We start from the raw sequence: 23,345 nt of genomic DNA on the forward strand, positions 1-23,345 counted from the left end.
GCTATTTTTACTGCATGGTTATAAGGTTGGCGGGTGTTATTCGGTAGAAAGAAATAGTCCCAAGATCAAGCTGCTCATAACAAGGACTATCTTGAGTAACTGGGTCACTGAGTTCTAGAAAGATGCATTGCTGTTGAGATTTCAAATATATATATTTTTGAGCACCACAGGACAAGTGCCATTTAGCTTGAGTGTATTCGTGAGAAGGCAGACACCTCTGTGTCCGATATCACCAGCACTCTGCAACTTACATCAAAATAATCTTATAAATAGCATGACAGATAAGATGAAAAAAATATGTATTTTTCATTTTGGGGTGAACTGTCCCTTTAAGATATGTGAAAATAAGATGGAGAGAAATATTGAATGTGTTGTAAACAAAGAGCTAATGATGCAGACCCAACAACAAAGAGAATTATTATGCGAATACTTTATTATCAATGTGTGAATGGTGTTAGCTTTTTGTCTGGATATTAATAGTATATGAAAACTATACACCAAATCCAGGCTCATCCTAATTTTGCTGTATAATTTCTCAAGTTGGTATTGAAAGATTCTTTATCTTTATATATATTTATATATATAATATATATAAGCCAAAGTGCATTTTCCGTTTTTTTCCTCTTGTCCATATACAGATTGCACCATACATAAATAATTACATTGTAAAAATGACTCCGTATTTACAAGTATAATATATATTTCATATAATATATAAAACTTTATATTAAATCTAGGTAGATGATATTTGGGATAGTTTGTGGGGTCCGTCTGTGTTATCTATGGTTGTTGAGGAGGATCTCCAGCCAGCAGGGGCAGGAGGTGATGAACTGTCTTGAGTAGCAGGGGCCCCAGCCCTTAGCAAAGCTGATGCGCACACTGTTGGGGTCATAGGGTCCGTCCAAGAGGTCAGCCTCTGTAGTGTGCCTCAGGAGGCACGAACGCTCATAGTCAAAGACCTTGATGGAGTAGCCTGGCATCACCTTCCGCACCACCAAAGTTCTGCTGTTCGGCACGTCCAGGGTTGGGGAGTTGACAAATATGGGGTGCTCACTCCGATTATACGCCCAAATGCCGTCCGGCTCTTTGCTGAGGAGGATGCCGTAGCCGATTTTGCCTCGTGTGCGCTGAACGGTGCTGCTGCGGTGTTCCAGGTTGAGCTGGCCCAGGCAGAAGCCCGTGCCCTGAGGTAGATCATAGAATATGCTGACGGAGTGCTCGTACACTGTGTAGAGGCGACCCACGCGTGTGCGATGCTCCCAGTACGCCACGTTACACCAGTGGCTCTGCTTAGGGGCATCAGGCGACATACTGGCATCTAGAAGAGACAGAGAGACAGTCATTAAACAAAACATAAACAAAAGCAAACAGGCCTAGTAAAGAGGAAGGCTGAAGTTTTAAAGGGATTAACTATCTCTTTTTATTGTTCAGAGCAGATGGCCACACTATAAATACTGAAGGAGGCACTGTATTGAAATCTAAGCCTTGTATAAATACCACTGCATGCACATCCGTCCAACCCACACACACACACACACACACACACACACAACTATACATATCCTGGGGGTGGAGAGTGTAGTGAGGTCAGTCCAACTGAAGACCTGCAGTTTCCTCCTCTGCCTCTAGAGGGCACTGCAACGATTAAACACTGACCACCCAGCACAGAGGCAGCCACTGCTCCTCACACATGCACTTTCAAAACAGATCATGTTTACTAAAATTAATTACGATAACACTCAATGTTTCCACTGAAAATTGGCAAATAAGTCTCAGCAGTAGTCTCTTGAGGCTGGATAAAAAAAATGTACTGAGAACTTTTTTTTATAAAGTCATTGTTTTACCAGTACACATTTTGATAAACACTGCTAAAGACAAAACACTTTTTTTTCTTTTTGAAGTGGAACAACGTTGGCATCTCGTTCCTAAACATCTCTGTCCAGTAAATCAGCTTGTTAATTCAGTTTTCATGGCTGCAGTCTGTGAACTCTTTCCAGTGACAGGCCTCAGCACTCCAAAGTGAGTTACTGCTCCCAAGGTGGACTTCTATCTTCACCATGGAGAACAGACACACAGCACTACTTTCAGAGGCTGCTTCAGTCCACACCGCTCATAGCTGTCATGCAGTTATATTGCTCATAAAATCTGTGGTACGAGGAGAGGGGCTGGTAGAAGTGGAAGAACAAGCACAGAGAGTCCTATGATCTCACATCCGGCTCTTCACCCTTTCCTTCTGCAGAATGAGGGTGCCTCTTTCTCCTCTTCCCTCGTCTTCCTCACATTCCACAAGAGTGGGGGTGATGGGAGAGGGCCAGGCAGGGGGTCCCCCTCCCCCTCCACCCAGCTCTTCCCCCTGCTGTGGGCCCAGGGACGGCATTCAGCTCCCTGACAACTTAGCACAAGCCCGTGACCCGCTGACCCCCCAGCCTTCATGCTATCAGCTCCCATTAACTCACACACAGAGTGATGCCATTATTTTGCTTCAGAGAGTCTATTGGCACAGAGGATTTAAAGCCTGGGCCTGTGGCCCCATTCCTTTCAGTCTCTCTGCTCTCAGGGCTTAATGACCGCCCGCCCCATTAACAAACGCCTTTAAGGTGGAGCATCGCAGATCCACACAGCAACAAAATGCCTCGCTCACCTCCCACCCAACTAAACCTTTCTGCTGAGTGACCCACACTAGTAAAGTTTATACAAAGATTAGCAAAAACATTGACCAGACTTGCACAGACAAAACGCCTGCTGGTTCAAGGCTCTCTGTGTTGTGGAGGGGGGAGGAGAAGAGTGAGTGAGTGGGGATGTGTGTGGGGGGGGGAGCTGCAGACAGGCTCTCTGTGTGTTTGCGCACACAGTGATGGCTGAAATGACCCCCTCTCTTCAGGGGCCCCAACATGCATGTGCCATTAGTGAATTCCACACTCCAGCTCCTCCACTCTGAGCTCAGCTTTTACTTCAGCGCGGCTCGGCCACACAAAGAACTCAGCCTCAACTTGTTTACAGCCTTCTATTGTCTCAAATCAAATGGAGCCCACACACCAAGGTAAACTCACTTTGAAACTGTGCACACAAACACAAAAGACCAAATGGCTACCGTCTCCTCCTTTAGATGGGAAGAATAAAGCAGAAGCAATTTGGTCAGTAGTGTCTAGCTTTCACACGTAGCCTGGAACGAAGGTAGCCAGTAAGACTGCGAGGACCAGGAAGAGGAATGAGCAGGACAAAGGTTAGAAATGTATCAAATGTTAAGCCTGAGGGAAGACAATGAGCACACCATGAGCCAGGCCTTTTCCTGTCGCTCTGTTGTGTTAAGCATCTACGTGTGCCTGTGCGCACATGTGTCTGCTTGGACAGGGAAGAAAATCAGCCAGTGTGTTTGTGTTTTTGTCCTGAACTTGTGTGTTTTGGCTAGGTGGGGGTGCTGAGGTGAGGGCTCAGAGAGGAACTCATTAGGATCTCTTTAACAGAGCAAAGCTATCACCAAAAGGCAGACTGTTTGGACAAGATCACCAAAGCAACTACAGCCTCCTCTCCAGAGCTGAAGCTGCCTTCTGCTCACCCATCTTCAACTGCTCAGTCTTTGAGATTTTTAACACGTTTCTCCAGAGATGTTTGGACACGTCTTTGAATGTTTATCTACCTTTTCCAAATTGATATTATAAAGTACGAGGCCAGCTTTGATTATTATTATTTGAACAGAAACTGCAGAATCAGGCCAAACCTAAAAGTCAGATATAAGGCGGTGAAGTGAGGGCGTGTGTCTTCCTCCCTTCTGACCACAGTAAAGACACCCAACTCTCCATGACTCCATGTTGGGCTTTCAGAGGGTCTGCTCAGGGTGGAGCCATGACGGGCTGGGAGCAATTACTGGTGCTCTGCATCCATTTAACCCTGCCACCTTTTAACAGCTCCGTTTACCCATTAGAATAGTAGCGTATGTTATTATTGTTATTTTATTCTCAAAAGCCTCTCCTCTTAGTGTCAGTCTCAGAGTCAATGGACGCAGCCACAGTGTGGCCGCTGCACTTCCTGTTCCTGGGCAATGATCTGAACACATGAAGGAGTTAATCAACTCTGACGCCTTACATAACCAATCTCAAAGTGCTGGGGTACAAAAAGTGAAGATACTTGGATCTGTGGTAGCTGTGTGGTCTACAAAATGTTCCATGAGTGACAGGAATTGCATGGAATAAAGCATCTAGCAGTGTTTTAGCCATATGATAAGTAAATGATAAGTCTCTGTTTGGCTTTCCCTTAAGTGTCAAGAAATAAGTAAATAGATTACGACACTCAAAATACAACAAGCCAATGTACACATTTAGTTAAAAGTAACCTTGGACGCCTGTATCTGCACGTACTAAATGTCGTAGTACAGTCACACAGTAAACAGAGATATTTAACGAACACTTCTCCAATTACAGAAAGCATTTGGAGCGTGGAGCTGGATTTCCATAACAAGATTTGAGCTCCATGGAAACCATGTAAAATGTTGATATTTCTGTCTCCTGTGGCCCGTCTGATTGGAGGAGTTCAGAGTATCAAAGGCAGGACATCAGGTCTGACAACAAACAGACTTTTATCAGTTCGCTGGAACTCAGAAAGCAAACAGTGACACATAATAAACATGATCAAGTGTCTACAAACGGGACAGAAATGTCAGCAGTAGATACTGGTTTAGTATAAATTATTATTCTGAAAGAAAAATTAGAGTGCAATGGTACACTATATTATTGGATATCTATTACTGATGCATTCATGTATGACACAGTGTATGGTGCAGTTTTGCAGGCTGCCAATATTTTTATATCCGGGGCAAAAAAAAACAGTACAAATACTAAAGGGCAGGTATGTGCAGGATGTTTCATTTCACATTAGTGATGGATCCTCTGACCAATCAGTGGTCTTCAGTGTTTTAACTCTACCTAACAGTGCATCATGTTTTATTAATATCTTTAGATATTTTTGTGTGCAAAATATATTTATCTGAAGTGGAATAAGAAGTACAAAGTTGCATGAAATAGAAATACTCAAGTCCAGTATAAGTTTGCAAAATCATTATAAAGCAAAGTACTTGAATAAATGTATTTAGTTACATTCCACTGCTGAATTATTATAATATAAGCCACTGTGAATGTCACAGGCCAAAGAAATAGTGATTATGATTGTAGCTATTAATTAGAAGACAAACATGCCATTAACACAACCCTTAAATATGCCTATGATATACACAACTTGCCTAAGCCTTTTCCACAGGTTTACATATGGGGAAAAAAAGCAGATCGCCCTGTTATGAGTTCCTTGCACTTGAGGGCGAGTCTGGATAATTACTAGTAAGTACACAAAAATGGTTTTGAAAGTTTCAATGGCAATCCTTGATGATCATCCAGTAATGCTTTTAAAGACAGCATGAAAAGGGGTGGGGGGGGGGGGAGAAGCAGAAAAGAGCTGCCCCGGGGTAAACACAGCTCTGCAGCCTTGGAGAGAGATGAATGGGAGGCCGAGTGTCAGGGACAGGCAGACAAACAACAGCTTCCCCTCCGTGCTAACATCTCCCCACCAAGCTCCGGGGCCACCTCCATTATACTTCATCTCTCCTAATCCAGAGTGGGGAGCAGAGATGAACTCATTCCTGCAAAACTTTGCTGAGGAGGAAGAAAAAAAGAAAAAAGGAAAACACTGTTGCAAGTCCCTTTAAGCAGTGCAGTCGAGGGGAGGAGAGCAGTAAGGAGAGGAGGGGGGAGCAGCAGTCTCTCATCCTGTGCCAAGGATTAGATTCCCCTCCAGCTATTAGACTCTACCAATGAACTGATAGGCTGGGGGGCTGGTCGTGAGGAGGGGGGACATGAGGACTGTGTGTGTGTGTGTGTGTGTGTGTGTGTGCCTGTGTACATTGTGGTTGTGTGTGAAAATTTTGAACAAATTATTTTCTTTGTGCATTCCTGTGCATAATTTGTTCAATTTAACTTTTCTTTTCCAACTAAAACAATGTGGAACTAAAGCAAAAGCCTCCCTCTCCTGCTCAGAGAATGGCATGGCTTTAATTCCGTAGACAATGGCTCCTAGAGGCCAACTACAACCCTGAGCAGGCCACATTTAGGCTGGCGTCTGAGCTATCGCTGCCATCAAAGTCGGCTTAATCAGACAGACACGCTAACTGGAGCTGCTCTTATATGTCTATGGATTTTTCTCCCTGAGGTCTGGCCTTTCTCTGCTGAGAGAGAGATAGAGAGAGAAAGATAGAAAGAAATGGGAGAGAGATATGTGCTGGGAGAAAACACTGTGGGAGCCGGAGAAACTGAATCCAGTCACCAAGCCTGGCTGATCACAATGGGAATGCTTTACATTGTCATCTACTTCCTCTCCACTTTCCCTCCGTTTCTGTTTCGGGATGACCCCATGAGGGAGGAAAAGTGCTGTACCCTTGATAGCAGATAACTAACAGAATCCATAAATTAAATCAATAAACAACAGAGGGTGTAAAAAGCACAGGAAGCTAAGGAGGCTAATATGCAGGAGCCGTCTGGGCGCGTGAGTAAGAGACCGCTGGTTTGAGCCTTTTTTTTTTAGGGCAAGAGAATGTGCTGCTCATTTCCTCAAAGTTTCCTCCAAAGCTCTGCAATGTGTCAAAGACACAGACCACAAGTGATGGTGGTGATGCAAGTGAGGCCGAGGAGAGTCCTTCAGGGCATGTAAAAGCTCTGTGAAAACTGTGGGGAATGTTTGTAAATGTCATATCTACAGGCGGCGTTAAAGGCCAGTGAAGTCTGAGAGAGCACAGAAAGCAAAACACTCAGCGAACATCCTGCTGGGTGGCTGTGCCCTTTCACCTCCTCATACAACCTATCTGTTTGTGTGTGAGTGTGTGTGTGTGTCAGTGTGTTTGTTTGCGAGTGTGTGAGGGAGGGAGGTTCGAGCCAAGAAGGCTGGAGCGTTTGAGTAGAGGAGACCCTGCACATTCCTGAACTCCCCCCTCCTCCCCTCACTGTGCCTCCTAACTTCCTACTCTGGTTAGGACTGTGGGGGGTGGGGGTGCAGCAAGAAGGTTGCTTTCTTTCTACTTTAAGTCTCGTTTGGTGAAAAAAGTTGATCAAATCACACATCAGGTGAGGAAGGAAGTGTTGGCTGTGTGGTCTGATACTTTTACATACTTTTATTTGATTAATACTCTTCTTCAGAGTTGAAAAGCAAAACCCTACACTGCGGAAGGAAACTGACTTTAGCTGGCCTATATACTTGCTTGGTTTCAAATTAACAATAACAAGGAACTCTATTATTACGACTTATATTAGTCTGACTAATTTAAGGCGAAAGGTAGGTATTTGGTTTCCACCGGGCTGGGAGGTGAACCAGCTATGATGGACAGAGTTGCCGTTCAAACAATGGTTTCCTATTGATCAGCCCAGTGGATCAGAGTCTGTGAGGAGAATGTGTTCTGTCAGGATAATGTGGCACCAGAGTTTCTGTTTCAATCACAACACTTGCTGGGCTGTAACCCACACTGCTCCACCGCGGGCATCCAGACACCAGCTCCCCAAACAAAGACAACCGTTTCCCCCCCCATCTCCGACAAGTCGGCCCGTTCACAACAAGCAAGACATTCATTAAAAATGCAGGAGTGAACATTTCCAATAATTCACAAAGTCCTTCCCTGTCAACATCTGCAAAAAATCTTGAAGCTAAAGGGAATGGCAGGATTTCATTAAGTAAATTATGTGCTGGCAGTCACAGAGAGGGGAAGAGGGGGAAGCTACAGCCAGACCTCTAATCTAAACCGTACCCTGAAATGCGACAGCCTGACTGCACGTACTGAAGCCACACAGCCAAGACTTCAGAAATGCACACAAATACACATGCACACAAGATAAGTAAAACACACGTAGGAAAAGTAAATATAGTTTTCCCAGAGGAATATAATCAATGAGAATTTTCACATAAGCATATTTATTACTTGTAATAATTGGTCATGCAAAACCTTTATCCAAGAGCACAATTTACCTTTCAAGTTTTGTTTAGAACCTGAGGACATACATTCTTGTATATTCTCAGGAAACAAAATACCTTGGTCAAAACAGGGCACTAGGCCAAGTAAACATTGTATTATCAGGGGTGTTTTGCTGGACTATCACTCAAAATAATTTTTTTTTGCCCAGATTTAAAAGGCATCATCTCTCGGGAATGAGATCAAAGGCTCAAAATGATGTCTCTCATACTTGGCCCCATGTTAGGACAAGGGAGTGGAATGAAGACATAGCTCCAGTAGATCAAGTTCAAGATAAGGAAAGACAGAAGAAAAAAAAAATCAAGTCCTTGTCTCTCGGTTTACACGTGTACACAGGGTTCATATAGCTTTAAAACAGTGACATTCAAACACTTTTCAAGCACTTTCAAGGTACACAATTGTCCAACCTTTCAAAGCCTTTACGGTCACATCTAAATTGTAATTATAATGCGAATGCAAATAATTGTGAAAACACAAAAACTTGCTCATGTCAGTCCAACTTGCTTCTGTCCAATCCGTCCTCAGTGTGAGACACCAGGAGACACAAACAAAATAGGAATTGGATTATTTCTTTTCAGATATTAAATTAGATATTAATTGGTCGATGAAACACCAGATTCTCTTGAAAATTAAGCATTTTCAAAGAGTATATGCATATTCAAACATATCCCTACCCTTGAAATTGGTTAAAATTAAGCATTTTCCAAACTTCCAAGATTTTATATGTACCCTGTGTACAGTAGAGAGAAAATTAACCATGCACTGGGAGTTTACTGCTCAGGCATCAACAAAGAGCTCCTATCCTTTCCCTCTGGCTGTAAAAGGTTTGTGTAGAGATGTCGAATGACATGGGCCCCTACAGTTAATCCACACGCAGCATTCTGGAGGCTCAAAGAATGCGCTGGCTATTCTGAGTTTTAAAAATACTGACAGCCATAGGTTCAGGCACAACTGTCAATGCTCCTCCGGGGAGGAAGGGAAAAAAATCTTAAATCTATTTTCGCCAGCAATCAGACCACAGGCCTTAATCATAGCTGGCCAAGGACAGTGTCTGGATTTATAATTGTGGGTAAAATGGTCAGAAAATAAAAACAGCATCCACAACTGGCACCTCCTTCACTGCTGCTTGCCAGGCGTTGCAAGGCTTGCACATTTACAGTGGCTGGCTCAAATGGAGTATTGTTCCCCCTCTCAGCCTTGAGAGGAGGCACACTAAAACACTAAACTAACAGTTGGACATTCCATACATTTTTAATGGCATTGCACGCTCTTTATTTGTTGCTCTAACCCTTTGCCCTGAGCTGAATGAATGGAGCTATTGGTGGAGGCTGGTGCTGCGCTGCGGTGTGAAGGAAGAGAAGATGGTAGCAGTAGCCCTCCCTGAGCACACGACAAGATTAGCTCACTCACTTTGTTTGCTAAGGTAGAATATGGGGCAAAAATTATAGCCTGAGCACACCTCCTGTTATTTCTACACACTGTACTTTCTATCTGTGTGGTAAGCCCTAAAATGAAACATAGTCCACTTTATCCTGAGCACAGTACACACACTAAATTCAAATGACAAGTGCAGCACTGTGAGCTTAGACTCATAGTCATGTATGAGGCTCTAGATTTATCTTTATCTGTGAGCCCTTCAGGAGTTAGTCAAACACCCAGCAGCACTGGCACCACTCTGGCTTGCCAAGCGGAGACAGATAAATACTAAGCTCAGCAGGCTAGTTTCTGTTGACATGTAAGGGGTTTCAGGCCTCTCCAAGGACTGCTTTAGATTAGCATGGCTTTCACTCTGCACGTAGAGGTCACATTACCTCACCACGTCTAGGACCAGTGTTGCCAGTTCTGACTGAAAATCAGCTTTAGTGTAAAGAAATCTCAACACAATGACGAACTACACACCCCTCCCCATCCGTCTCTGTGACAATTCAAGTTGATAAAAAGTGCTTACTTCAAACTCAAATTTCCGCTGCTTGAGACAGACAGCACACACTAAGGACAATTCTCTACCTCGAAACTACGGAAAGGCTTATTGGAAATGCTGTTAATCTTGACTTGGCTCACATCTTAAAGTCCTTACAAAACTCAAAAAAGCTGAAAAACAAAAAAGTAATAGATCGTAATCTAATGGCCAGAAGACCTTGCTGCAGATTGACAGATGGGAAACACACTCCAATGCAATCACACAAATACAAACACGCAACACCCTTCCATAAACAACAACAAACATGTTGTTTTAGTGCGGTCACGCAGACCATTGAGGACTCCTCCTCTGCTGAGGATCCACAATGTCATAACCCCAGAGAGAACAAGTTGAAAGTGGATTTCTCTTCTGACGCGCCACAGTCTAACAATGCTGAGAAAGGGAAAATGAAAAATGGCCTTATCGTTCTTATCAATGGCTCTTTTTCTATGTGTATGTGTGTTATGTAAGGGGAAACGGAAGCCAGCCTCCCAGGACAGGAACGGATACTTGAGACGAGGACTGTGGGTACAGGCCCTACACCACTACAGAGAGAATAGAGCACAAGACCCTTCAGGATGTATAGCTACAACCCTCCCACCCCCGGCTTAAAAATGGACTCTGCAAACTGGACATGACAAACGGGTGAGGAGAGCCCCCTCATGTCCCCCGAGATGCTGGCCTTCTCTTCAACATTCCTCATTCTCCCCCCACTGTCAAAGGGGCAATTCACCGCCCTGCACTGCAACAAAACCCAGGCAGCTTTTTAAAACAGGATGTTTGTCTGAGGCCTCCTTCCCCTCAAATAAACAATCCGCAAAACCTGATTTCGGGAGGCAGGGTGGAAGCACTCGAGTCACATTATTTCCACATCCCGTATCCTGGAGCATTGGGGCTCCTGAGGGAGTGTGGGCGGCCAGGCGCTGGGAAGGCTCAGGGCTGCGGTGGAAACCTGAGGCCATGTGCCAGGCTGCAGGGGGAGATGAGCCCAAGCTGCATCACTCTGGGGTCTGTGGGACGGAGTGGGGGGATCATGCCTCGAGATAGGGAGGGGGACATCGCTAACATGCTGATGCAGTAGTCACTCCATCAGACCATACCTCTGTCTGAGCAGTGCAGAGTCAGTGTACTGCTGCTACATAGCACAGCAGTAAAATAAATGCATACTTAACACACTACATTCTAAAGTAATCCTCAAGAGACAGAGAAGCAGCACGACAATTATTAGCATTCAATTGAATATGATGGTTCCAAGCAATAAATTAAACATTTGGGTGTGCTGTAAATGATGTCACCTACATTATGTCACCCAGCATCAGGAGAAAAAAAAAACAAGCAAAACTTAAAAGAGCCACCAATAAAATACCAAGGCCACTATAATGAACTAAATAGATGATCTAATGTGGAAAAACATAACGAGACAATTCAGAGCAAATAAGAGGTGCAATCAATCCTTAATCCTTTCAGATAAATACAGTAGATATGCTATTTAATTAGTGTCTAGCAGAAGTGGAATCACATGCCTTCAAAGTCAAATCAACAAGTACGAGTCCAGTCTAATCTATTTTAATCAAGAGAAGCATCACATGCCTTGATTAGACTGTCTAATTATTCCATGCATTTCCACTGTCTCTGACACAGACCGAAGGAATGGTTTGAGGCCTTCTTCGTGCTGGCCTCTTCCTGACACAGACAGGCGGGCTGTGATGAGTATTGACTGCACAATTTAATTAGCTTTGCTCTTGCGTGTGAATGTATGTCAGTATGCATCTGGACTTGTAGACCCCGAGGAGGAAACATAGACTTAAAAAATGTATAAACAAAAGCTTTATAGAGGCATTTTCGTGGTCCCAGCACCTACGCATTGTACACTGTAATTTCCCTGAGCAATCTGTTGCTTGACTCACATGAGGCCCTTCCCAGCTATCTGCTAACTGCTTTGTTCTGCCTGGAAGAATCAGTCAATACCAGAGTGGACCTGACACAGTCTGCGAGACGAGACATCCAGAGAGACATCGCTGGCCTTTCCTCCAGAGACATGCAGGCAGACGGGGGAGAGCACCGTATGATTACTGTGTGGGAACCCTGAATACCTGCTGATGGCCTCTCTTACCTCCACTAAGCACCACAGCACTCTGTGTAATCCGCATCTAACAACTTTCAATCTTTCCGCTCCTACTGTCCAACTTTCCTACAATCTCACGAAGGGGGAGAGAAAAAAGGAAAATAATAATAAAAAATTAAAAGGACAGTGACACAGGTCACTCTGCATGTCTTCTGGTCACCTGATCCAGCAAATCGGAGGGAGACCCTCCATTCACATCACTGAGCTCAACTCACACCAACATGAGCGTGTACACACGGTGTTATGCTGACAAATTCCACTGGGTTGATTGAGGACACAGCCTCCGATGACTGAAGAATGTCGGCAGACTGAAGTGATCTTACAATGGTCTAAACCAGGCACAGATGGAAGGCCTGTCATTCATTGTAGATAAACATTGTTAATATGGTAATCACTACACTTAGTGACACTTATTGCTCTTAAAAAGACCATATCTTCAGTGAATTCTTAAGTAGCAATGCGAAGACATCTCGGCATGCCTCCTCACATTGAGAGCAGCATTATAATGAAGAAGTGACAAACATAAAGAGCCCCCAATGTCAGAGAAAATGTGATGGACATAATAAAGTCAATGTGTAGGGGTATAACACCCCCTCAGACAGTCATACAGGAAGCAATGAGACCTGCTTCAAAGGGCTTCACTCTGATGTCCACACGACTAGGCCCAGGCAGTGAGGAAACAGGTGTGCGGGCAGACTGGGAGGGCAGCACCGGCAAAAGGCACATTCCCTCACACACACACAGTGCTAAGGTATACTGTGTATGCAAGCTGGGCCCGCTAATGACGTAAACAAATATCACAGAGTGCCTCTTGGGGCTGTCTTTCTCCCACATTGTGACACCGCTATGTTTAAATAAAACACTGTGAATGGCTCAAATGCCTATGGCCACACAGTAAGTGAAGGTATGAGAATGGCACTAAGAGAGTAATGTGCACATGGGAAAGCTTTTAAGAATGCATGAGTAAGAACATTTTAGCATGTTAAATAACTGCGAGAATCAGCCAGAGGGATGAAGGGAATGTATCTGCACTTAAATGTAACTCTAACATTAACAACATAGAGTGGATTGATTTAAAGACATATCCAGGGCACTTTCAAGGTCCACAAAGGCCATTGAAGCCTTTAGAATCACATCTAAAATGTTATGCAATTGCAAATAAATAGAAAAAGAATGTGATTGTATGTTTTGATCTCAACATATTGGTAAAAATTAAGCATTATCCAAACTTTAGCCAAACTTTGAATACTTCATACGAACCCTGCAAATGTCATTAACATGGCACTAAGTGATCTTAAGTGGAAGGAGAACTACTTTTCAAATTCCACTGATCATGCTCAGAATATTGGTTGATGTGGAAGAACAAGCTTTTCTACCAAACCAACCAGTTCCGATTTGTTTCTCTGCCATTGTGTGTTGCAGAAGAATGCTCGCTGGGTATTTCTGTAGCCCTGGGCTGCGAACTGTAGTTGATTATTTGACTACACCCCACCCATCCACCAAGTGCCCCCTAGACTTGCTTTTTAAGAGGTTTACTTGTTTCTGCATGAGGGGTGGAGTCTGGATCCCATACAACTCCGGTTACACACAGACACTCTCTCTCCCTGAGCTGCAGGGAGATTCACTGAGAAAGTCATCTCCAGGTCAGCAACATGTTCAACACAGGATAACATGACAATGTTGAAGAACTAAGTGGCCTTTATAGGGAAGCCTTCAAGCTCTTGGTCTCATGATGGAATACGTTGGGCAAATACTTGATCTGCATCACTGACGTTGATTGATCGTTGACTGAAGATGCCCATGGTTTATTTCACTCAACATGGACACTCTTTTGTATCTAAAACCAAAAGAACCACCATTCTGTCCAAATGCAACATGATCAGAGACAAACTGGCTACACAAATTAGCTCACAGCACGGAAAACTACCACCCTGTAAAGCAGTGGTCATTCTCCTTCCCAAGTCCAAGTTGCTAAGTGTGTCACAGCCAATGCAGAGTGATCTGGCCCAGCCTGTACAAGCAGCAACAAAGTTGGAAGAAACCAAAGCCTAGCATGTCTAGATCCTCCCTCCTCACCACAGTCTCTGAGGAATTGTGGTGCGCGCTCTGACAAGCCCCTCATTTGTTGACTCAGGGAGTGTCGCCGGGCCATGCTGAGGTGGTGACAGCATGTGTACCGGGGAGGAGGGGGCCCTCGCTGACTGAATACTTCACTGCCAGGTAGCCATGTCAACTGCTCAGTGTCCAGGCCTCTGAGCCATGGCAGACCCTTAAACAGGAAATGCTGTTCCCCGCAAGCCCCAAAATGAGGGCTCTGACTCCCCGTCCACATGATACTGTGCATGCTGGCTGTGGCCCTCGTATGAGGGGGGAGGCATGTGCCATGAGAAAGGAGTGTTTCATTTCAACTCAGAGGACAGGACTGTTTCTACTCGCTTCCTTTGGTGTGGCCCCATTCACAGGAGCAACTCCATTTCCCTGAACCCACCCCTCCCTGCAGCCTACTTACAGCCAGGCTTGATAGAGCTGTACGTGTCTGCGCACATGCATGTGCACAACTATGTGTGCTTGTGTGTGTTTCTGAGCGAGCTTGGATCTTATTACAGTTTGATCCCACTCAAATATTTCTGAAAGAAAAACAGAGGAGGGGAGGCCGGCTCTGTGGCCAACGCACACGCCCCGCTGAACCTCTGCACCGCTCACAATGAAACCTTTATCTTTAAAGCTCCGACTGTTGGTAATGGCCCTTAATGAGAGGGAATAAAGTGCAACATCAAAATGAAATTACCTTCCTAAGTTTGCATATTCCTCCAGATACACTACAAAGCTATGCAGAGTAGAGCACTGAACTGTTGTTAAAGCACACTGAAAGAATTATACCTCCCTTTTCTTTCTCCAGCTAGTCTTATTTCAACCATTTCAAAGCCAGAAAAACCGAACAATACAGCACCAACCAGCGTCATGAAAGCTCTGTCATTTATTACCCTGATAATATGGTGCTTAAAGAATAGATTATTCTGACTTAAAGCTTTGTGCACAGACATGCAAACACATCAAAACACTTATTTATCCATGCATTAATGATCTTCACCACATGCATGATTCTGTCACAGAGGATCTGCTTTTATCAAACAGAGTGCTTTATATAATATTTTCACATGACGCATTATGTAGAAACTCTTTTTCAAGTTATGGTTCTATAGAAATGCAGTCACTCATTATTCTAGCTAGTTAATGTGTCACTATAGCAGCCCGGCCACTTCAAACAACCGCTCACACATGCATCCAAAATCTGATACATGTCATTAAACGATTTGAACCCCAGTCACCTCTGTGAGCTGTAAGTCAAACTACACTACACAACAGACAGCATATGACCACACAAAGTTACACAACAAATACCCTGAACTGTGATAAAATGTACACCACAAGGGAAAAACACATTCATTTGTTGACAAATTACTTCAGTATTTACAGTGTGGCTCTTCTGGGATGATAAACTTCTGTTAATCATTAATTTCTTTAATCAGACATTTTGGAAACAAACTCCTAATTTGGAGACTGACGACAGTTGGAGAAACACACCCACCTGAGAATTCCCCTGGTGTGATATTTGGTGAGCTGGCTGCCTCAGTTTCAGTGTAAGACAATGTGGAGTCTGACAGATCTGCGGGGAATAAAACATAGATTATTCATCTGCAGTTAGTCTGAACACCAGCACAAGAGACTCAGTGGCTACTTATTTCATCTGGGTTCATACAGCTTTTTAGAGCAAAATTCAGGCACTTTTCAAACACTTTCAAGGTACCTAAACCAAACATTTCCAGACATCTATATCAACATTAATCAATTCAAATTGGCATTTTTAACAGCAGTTTATATGACCTTGATTTGATCATTATTATTTAATGCATACTAATTTCAAGAGTGAGGATCAACAGATGACTTATCTAGCTATTAGCTAGCTCAGCTCGTCTGGTGCAAGTCAACAGGAGACAACAAACAAATATGGCGACAGGACAGTTTGAATTTTAAATATCAAAATATTGTTGGTGTACATGTGTAGATGAAGCATCATATCTTGCTGAAAATCAACCAATTTTCAAGAAGCATATCCAAATTCAAGATGATAATTAAGCTTTTATAAACCATGTTTAATATCAAATGTACAACCATTAACACCCTGTTGGGCTTCATCCCATAGTGGACAACCTGGCAACTTCACTAGCAGGCTTTACCTGATGACATCCCTCAAAATGCCGCCAGAAACCTCAGCTGTACTCAGGCTTGCAGCCCCAGATAGCAGCCAGGCTCCAAAGTCCCAGCAGCCCACAGTACATATAACCCACACCATACTACCCACACAGGCTCTGGCTGGCATGCTGACATCATGCCACATGCTGGCCTAGGTCTCATCTCAAAGCTACCATGCAGTTTGCCAGTAACTGTGCCCAATTAAAGCCATTAAAAATTTCCACATTGCTTTATTCCTTTTTCTTCCTGTTAAACCTGAGCGTAGACAAAAGACTGACCGTGGCCTTTTGCAGGCTATTTATATCTGTAATTATGAATGAAAGAAGGATAAAAAGTCAAGTAATTACCATTTTAACCCTAACTAGTTCCAGGTCATAACATAGAGGATCAATATTAAGCAGAATTCAGATGAAATGATAAGAACGGATAAAATATAAAGCTTAAGGTGCCAAAGAGCTCATCAGTCACTTACCCAGTGGCTTATGTTCTTCATTGGGGGAAAGCCTCGAATAAGGAGGTGGGGGTGACTCTGTAACACAAAACAGTCATGTCAATAACCAAATAAAGGGAGTAAATTATATTTAAAAGAAAGAAAGGTAAAGCTAAATGTCTACTGTAAAGTCAGTAAACATAATTATGTCATATCGGTGCAATTTATACTTTAACTGTCTGGCGGTTTAGGAAGATTTGACATGTATTAATGTTGTTTTAACACTGAATAATAAACTGTAAGAAAATGCTTGTGTTAACAAGTTAAATGCCTCAGGTGTAAAGCGGTTGACAACACTGGTAAGTGACATAACTGTAACACTTAAAAACAACATCATCTTTGTACATCTAGATCCCAATCTAGCTAATGTTTCATATTAAACTAATTCAAAGGTAACCAAACATTGTTACTACATCAAATATTGTGTGAAGTGATAATCATCAGTGCTCCTACACCTTTAACAAAGTGAAATTCAAGCACTTTTTAAGCATTTTCAAGGCGCATTTTCAAGATATATAATACAATATTATGATTATTTCACTTTTTCCTCACATTAAGTTTAATGTTATTGTGCTGTGAACAACCAAAACTAATGTTCTGAAACATTTTACAGAATGCTCACAAATTTGGCATCCAAGATAACCTGAATTTCAAGCACTTTATTCAAAAACCATGTCCTTTTCGAACCTTGAAAACAGCATATTAAAATTAAAAGCATTTTCAAGGATTTCCTGCACCCGTAACAACCCTGAGTCATAAGTCTTTAATAAAAAGTAAAAAGAAGCATGCCAACACAATAAATGTCAAGCGGTCATAAAGGCTTCAACAAATAACTAAACTATTGAAACATTTTCACTTCCACTTCAAAGCAGACACCAGACTACATCTCAACTCTCACAGCTTTGTGTCTGCACTACAGAATTAAATCATTTTGTTCAGAAGCTCATTAAAAAGCTAGTAAAGCCAACAGAACACTATTTGTTTCTATTATTTAAGCACATATTATTTAACTGAAGCAGTCGTTACAACAACCACAGAGACTAACCGTAACTTTTAGTTAGTAGTTTAATGACTCAGTGTAAATCTCTGCTTTTTAACTTCATTATGTTCAGAGACCTTGATTTAATCAAATAAAAACAGGAGAAATGAAGAGAATAACTTGCACATGAAGGAAAAGCACAAAGGAAAGAAAACTTTGTGAGCACACTGTGACCTCGCCTACAGGGAAAAGGGGAAGGAGAAAAGCATAATAGCAGCGGGTCCTTTAAGAGTGGCGGCAGTAATTGCTGGGATCTGAACTCAGTCACTCAGATACACAGCTAGTCAGTCTGGCGCCAGTAGTATGCAAACTGTATATTATCACCACTCCTTCACCTAAATAGCATGAGGGGACCTCCTTAGGACAAAAGGGCTTTTAAAGCGCAACTTGAAACTGATCTCATTCGAAAAGTATAATGCCTGGCAAAATAAAAGGAAAAAGTTTTTGCCCACTTCGATTCCAAGCTCTCTGCCACACATTATATACTGCTTTATTCTTTAAAAACACTTACATAAAACCTTAACAAGCTATTTATTTTCGAATAAAAATCAAACTCAAGCAGATTAAACTACAGCTGGTAAATGCTTTTAGGTTTAAGACATATTCAGACATACACAAGGATTGAAATGTTCAATTCAAATGTATTTCATGTTTTATATAAGTCCAGATTTCTTACTTCTTACTTACTTTGCAAACAATGTAAAAACCAGTGATTAAGGTCTTGATTCAAGGCCCCCCTTCTTCAATAGCATGAAAGAAATACCAGCTCTATCGGGCCACGCATGAGCGCATGTGAGCTATGTCTACTACGAGCCTTAGTCCCAATATGGGGTATGTGCCCCTCTCCCTCTCGGGAGTCAGTGGGGTCGAGTGGCCCAGCGTTTAAGGTTTGCCAAATCACAGGCTTGCCCCCTGCCAAAATTGAATCTGTTTAATATAGGTCAGGAAGGTTCTGCCATATATAGCTCATTGATTGTGAAAATAAAGCTCAATCCTCTAGCACAACAGCTAAACTGACCTATGGCACCAAGTCCAAACCTCTGAGTGACTCTATACAGTCATATACATGTCAGACACTGTAGATGGATCGGCCTACCTGGTAATAACCCTGCAGGAAACAGAGGTAAGAACTGAAAACAGCTGTACTGACAATCACACTGAAGGCTCTGGCACACTAAAGACGTCATGTACTTTGTGTTATTGTGGAATTCATTTAAGACTGAAAGCTAGAAGAGTTGTAAGGACAAACAGTCTCCTTCACGAAAGGCCCAGATTTCGCAGGCTAGTCAGAATGATGAATGGTGTTGCACCAACCCCTTTAAATACACCTTTCAATGCAGCTAAAATCTTTAAAAGTGACAAACATATTAAAATAATTCAATATTTTGCATGCATTTATGGTATTTTTCCTAAACTTAATCAAGATAATCAGAATAACATCAAGCTGGCAAAAACAGCAGACTGTCTCACATTTATGTTTTGTCAAATCTACCTCAGCTTTATTATTGTTCACCTTGCCATAGGGATGACTTTAGTAATCATTAACCATTTAATCAAACGCCCAGCCTTTCTCTATCTCTCAGTATGAAAGTAAGCCAAACAATACCAGACAAATAAAACATGGTGATAGGGAAAGATTTTCTGAGCATATTTCAAGGCCCTTAGCAGTTTTACAATCTTGAAAAGGTTTTTTCTGCAAAAATAACTAGCAATATGACTTTGTAGATATGACACTTTATAATTATGTAAATGGACAAACAAGCCTAATTATTTGGATTTGTCTACAGGTTTTACTTGTGGTGTACATTTATAAAACACAGGTGTGTTCAGAAGATGGTAGCCTACATGAATGTGGTTCAAAACAAGAAAGAAAACATATGCTGGAAAAATAAACAGTATAAAGCAAATATGTGTTGGTTATTTGTAAATGGACATCAAAAGCAGTGTCTAGCTCGGCCTGTAAGGTGTTGCATACAGACACTGTGTATGTCCTGGAGGATGCTCTTACCTGGCCCACAGAGCCGGCTGTAGTGATAGGGGTTGCAGCATACTGTTGGACTGTCCAGGGCCCCGAAGCTCTTACACTCACAGAGCGGTTTGAGCTGGGCAGGGTGCTGAAGGTCGGACCAGCGGTACAGTTTACACACAAGCAGCTGTGGGGATGCCACATGGCCGCCCAACCTCAGCTCTGTCCGGGAAATCATAACACAGTCGCTCGGCATGCCTCCTCTGGACTCCACTGCCTCTAGTAAGGTATCCAGCGCCCTCTCCTTTAGCCTTTTTAACAGAGAGTATGTGGCCGATTTCAGTTCCTGCTCCAGCACCGTGCGTGGCATCGCCTCCTGCGCCTCAGGAGAGCCGCTATCCCGTGGTGCAAGGTTCCTCAACACGAAGTGACACGACCCTGGATCCCTGGTACCCTGAGCCGTCTCTGGACCCCTAAGCTCGGAGTGGTCCCGGTCTTTAAATAAGCAGCACGTCACTGTCCTGCATTCTCTGTCCTGTATGGAGCGGGGGCTCCCCTGCTCCTGGACGCACCCCGCACCCCCATCTTGGTCCGACGTGACCCCCAAGCCGCTGCTCTCCACGGGGCTCCGGGTGCACACACCCCCTATGTCCCCTACAAGAGACCCGCTAGGGGTCATCGGTCTGAGCTCCCTTTTGGGAATTTTCTCTGGGTTGTTTCCGAACAGATCGTCCCTACAGCCCTCACTAGTTTTGCCATTTCCATCTTCCCCTTCTTTATCTGGGATCAAACGGCTTCTCCAGAGTCGCCGCACAAGACCTGAGCGTTTCGTCCTGAACATACGACAACTTGAAAATCTATAAGAGGGTTTTATTCTTGTACGGATATCCGAATATTACAGATACTTCTACGGTCGTTGCAAAACATTAATGTCTGTGAAATGCCGTGCAATGCATGCACAGCCAACTGACGAGCATTGGTGGCAAAACCGCAACATTAGAGAGAAGGCTATTTTGTTGCATTTACAACAATAAAATCGCGCAATAAATGCACTGCACCATTCCGATCAAAATGCATTCATTTAGCCGAATATACTGTAAATAACCGAGCGGGTGAAACTGTGGCTTATTATCCAGGATCGCTGCGGATTTGACTGTTTATATGTTTGTTACGAACGAATAAAAAAAGAAGAATACATAATAACATAACATAATATACTTAGAAACATAATCCAAAGCCAGTAGCCTTCAACCCAAGACGGCAACTCGCAGCCTGAAACAGTTTCGGACTTTTAACAAGCTCAAATCTACTTTATACACCGGCACGTAGAGCATGAGGTACTTCGAGGCGATTAAATCCCAAGAAAATGCACTGGAAATCAGGATCCTTGTCGTCTTCTTGAGATGTCAGTGCACTTCTTTTTTTTAATGATCCCAACAAAATATCCATGCGAGCTGAAATTACATGAAGAGGATCAATCCGGGGCTGAATCGCGCTCCTGCTTCTCTACTCAGATCTAAACCAAACTGCAGCCCAGATCCCTTTCTTTCTCCGTTTCTCTCTCTCTTTCTTTTTTTTCTCCCTGCTTCCTCACACACACACACACGCACACACATACACACACGCACACACATACACACGCACACACACGGGGCCCCCGAGGAGAGCGGTGGAGCCATTGGCTGACTACCATCATGTGCTAGTCTAGACACTTTGGCGGCTGTGAGCTGCACTGATTGTTGCGCAAACAAGGTTTCAAGTTTCTTAACTCTTAAAGGCGAAACACCCACCTCTAGTTTTTAAGTTAAAGTTACTAAAACTTATTTACATCTGCGCTGCCAGTAGGATATGATTGTTATGAGAAGAAAATAACAGCAACTGAGAAACGTCAATGCCTCGAGCTGTAGTTGCTTTTTATTTCCCCACTAAATGTCACAATATTTATTAGATTTTTTTTATTAGGGATACTGAGACATAGGCTTTTCATAGAAATTGCATGATATGGACACTTGCCAAATTGTTTTTTGGATTTTTTTTTATACAAGGATTATGAAAAGTAAAGATAAAGCCAGAACAAAACAAGGCATTAAAAATAACGACATCCTGCCAGTCATCAGTCCCTTCCTTTAAAAAAACAAAAAACTTTAATTACATTTCAGATGCAGTGACTTCTGTGAATGAATTCCCCAGAGCAAAATATTTGTATGGTTATTGCTTCCAGTTTTATATTTAAAAGTAACCTGTATTGGGGGAACTTGCAGTTCAACACTTTAACCAACTAACCTTGCACTTGGCAGGGGTCTCATGAAGAAAATATACAGTGTGTGCAAGTCGAAAAATCATACAATACTAGTTCGACAATGATAACATTGCTATACTCAAAGAGTATAGTATGCAAAGGTGGATCAAATAGTGGCATGATTTAAATTTATGTGTAGCCAACATAAAAGGAAAAAAAAAAACAGCACAAATACAAAATGAAATATCACAATCTGATCCACTGTATTTGTAAAGAGCAAAGAGAATCGAGTTGAGATAGTATTTTTGTAAACTAGAATATGTGTGATACAGGGTTTACATTTTTACACCAGAGCTTGGGTTTGATTGGTTTGATTAATTAGTCATGTGGGAAGTTGACGCAGGTTCACATCCGTATCACAGCACTAGCGACTCCTACTGGTGAGAGCTTAGATAGTGAAATACCGCCTGACTGATACTGGCTTTTTATGCTGCTACTGACATCAATATTTCAGAGGAAATCTGATGACTATATTGGCTTTTTTTCTTCTTCCCATAAACACATAATATTAACAACTTTTCATATAAGGATCCATTAAATGCACAATGTTATTTTCTGCCACTAGGACAACAACAAAAATTGAGTTGGTAACAATGTGAAGTAGCACGGGATCATGGGAGGTTTGTTTTCACCGTCAATAAACAGACGCAGAGATTAAAACTGTTAAACAAGCCCCAGGATGGATTGTCTCTCAACTACAGCGGAAAATAAAAGACATGAAATACAGGTAAACCTGAAAACAAATTACATTTTTAATCACCACCTTTTTTATTTTTTTAGGATGTTCAGTGCAATGGAGCATTAAAGTAGGGAAAAGTAGAAAAAGTCAAATGTGTGAGTAGGTTTGTCAGAAGTGTATATTGTAAAGAGCAGAAGAACATAAGGAGGCCTTGGCTGGGCAACACCCTGACATGATGGGAACGGCCCAGTAACAGCACATTTTCATAGTAAATAAAAAAAAAATTGTCTATGATTTTTCAGACCCAGCTCTTAACCGAACACCTTCACATATAATCGACACACATAATAATTCTTGGGTAAATAAAAAAAAATTTAAAAATCTGTTTGCACTGTCCTCAGACACTCCCTAAAAGCACTTACGTCCTAATAGGACTCAACTAAACCCATGGCACTTACTCATGTGTTGTTTCTTGACTTCTTACGTACGTACGTACGTACGTACGTCGCTTTGGATAAAATTGTCTAACAAATGACA

The 23,345-nt window shown here is 42.6% G+C and overlaps 1 protein-coding gene across 1 annotated transcript; it reads right to left on the minus strand.

Moving 5' to 3' along the window:
• Positions 1–464: 464 nt before the first annotated feature.
• Positions 465–21,373, minus strand: smad6b (SMAD family member 6b). Its single transcript, XM_059335379.1, has 4 exons — positions 19,873–21,373; positions 16,808–16,864; positions 15,671–15,748; positions 465–1,318 (listed from the first exon to the last, which is right to left on the minus strand). The coding sequence occupies exons 1-4, from the start codon at positions 20,669–20,671 to the stop codon at positions 777–779; spliced, it is 1,476 nt and encodes a 491-aa protein (XP_059191362.1). The 5' UTR covers positions 20,672–21,373; the 3' UTR covers positions 465–776.
• Positions 21,374–23,345: the final 1,972 nt, after the last annotated feature.

Source organism: Centropristis striata, chromosome 6, assembly GCF_030273125.1.
Source record: "Centropristis striata isolate RG_2023a ecotype Rhode Island chromosome 6, C.striata_1.0, whole genome shotgun sequence".
NCBI classification, from domain to species: domain Eukaryota; kingdom Metazoa; phylum Chordata; class Actinopteri; order Perciformes; family Serranidae; genus Centropristis; species Centropristis striata.

What these genes read in the sequence shown, in the direction of transcription:
- smad6b (XM_059335379.1), bottom strand. Translation starts at nt 20,671, where the DNA reads ATGTTCAGGACGAAACGCTCAGGTCTTGTGCGGCGACTCTGGAGAAGC. An exon ending in TGAAGAACATAAGCCACTGG is followed by an intron (nt 15,749 to 16,807) that starts GTAAGTGACTGA and finishes TATTCCCCGCAG; the next exon opens with ATCTGTCAGACTCCACATTG. An exon ending in CACACCAGGGGAATTCTCAG is followed by an intron (nt 1,319 to 15,670) that starts GTGGGTGTGTTT and finishes TGTCTCTTCTAG; the next exon opens with ATGCCAGTATGTCGCCTGAT.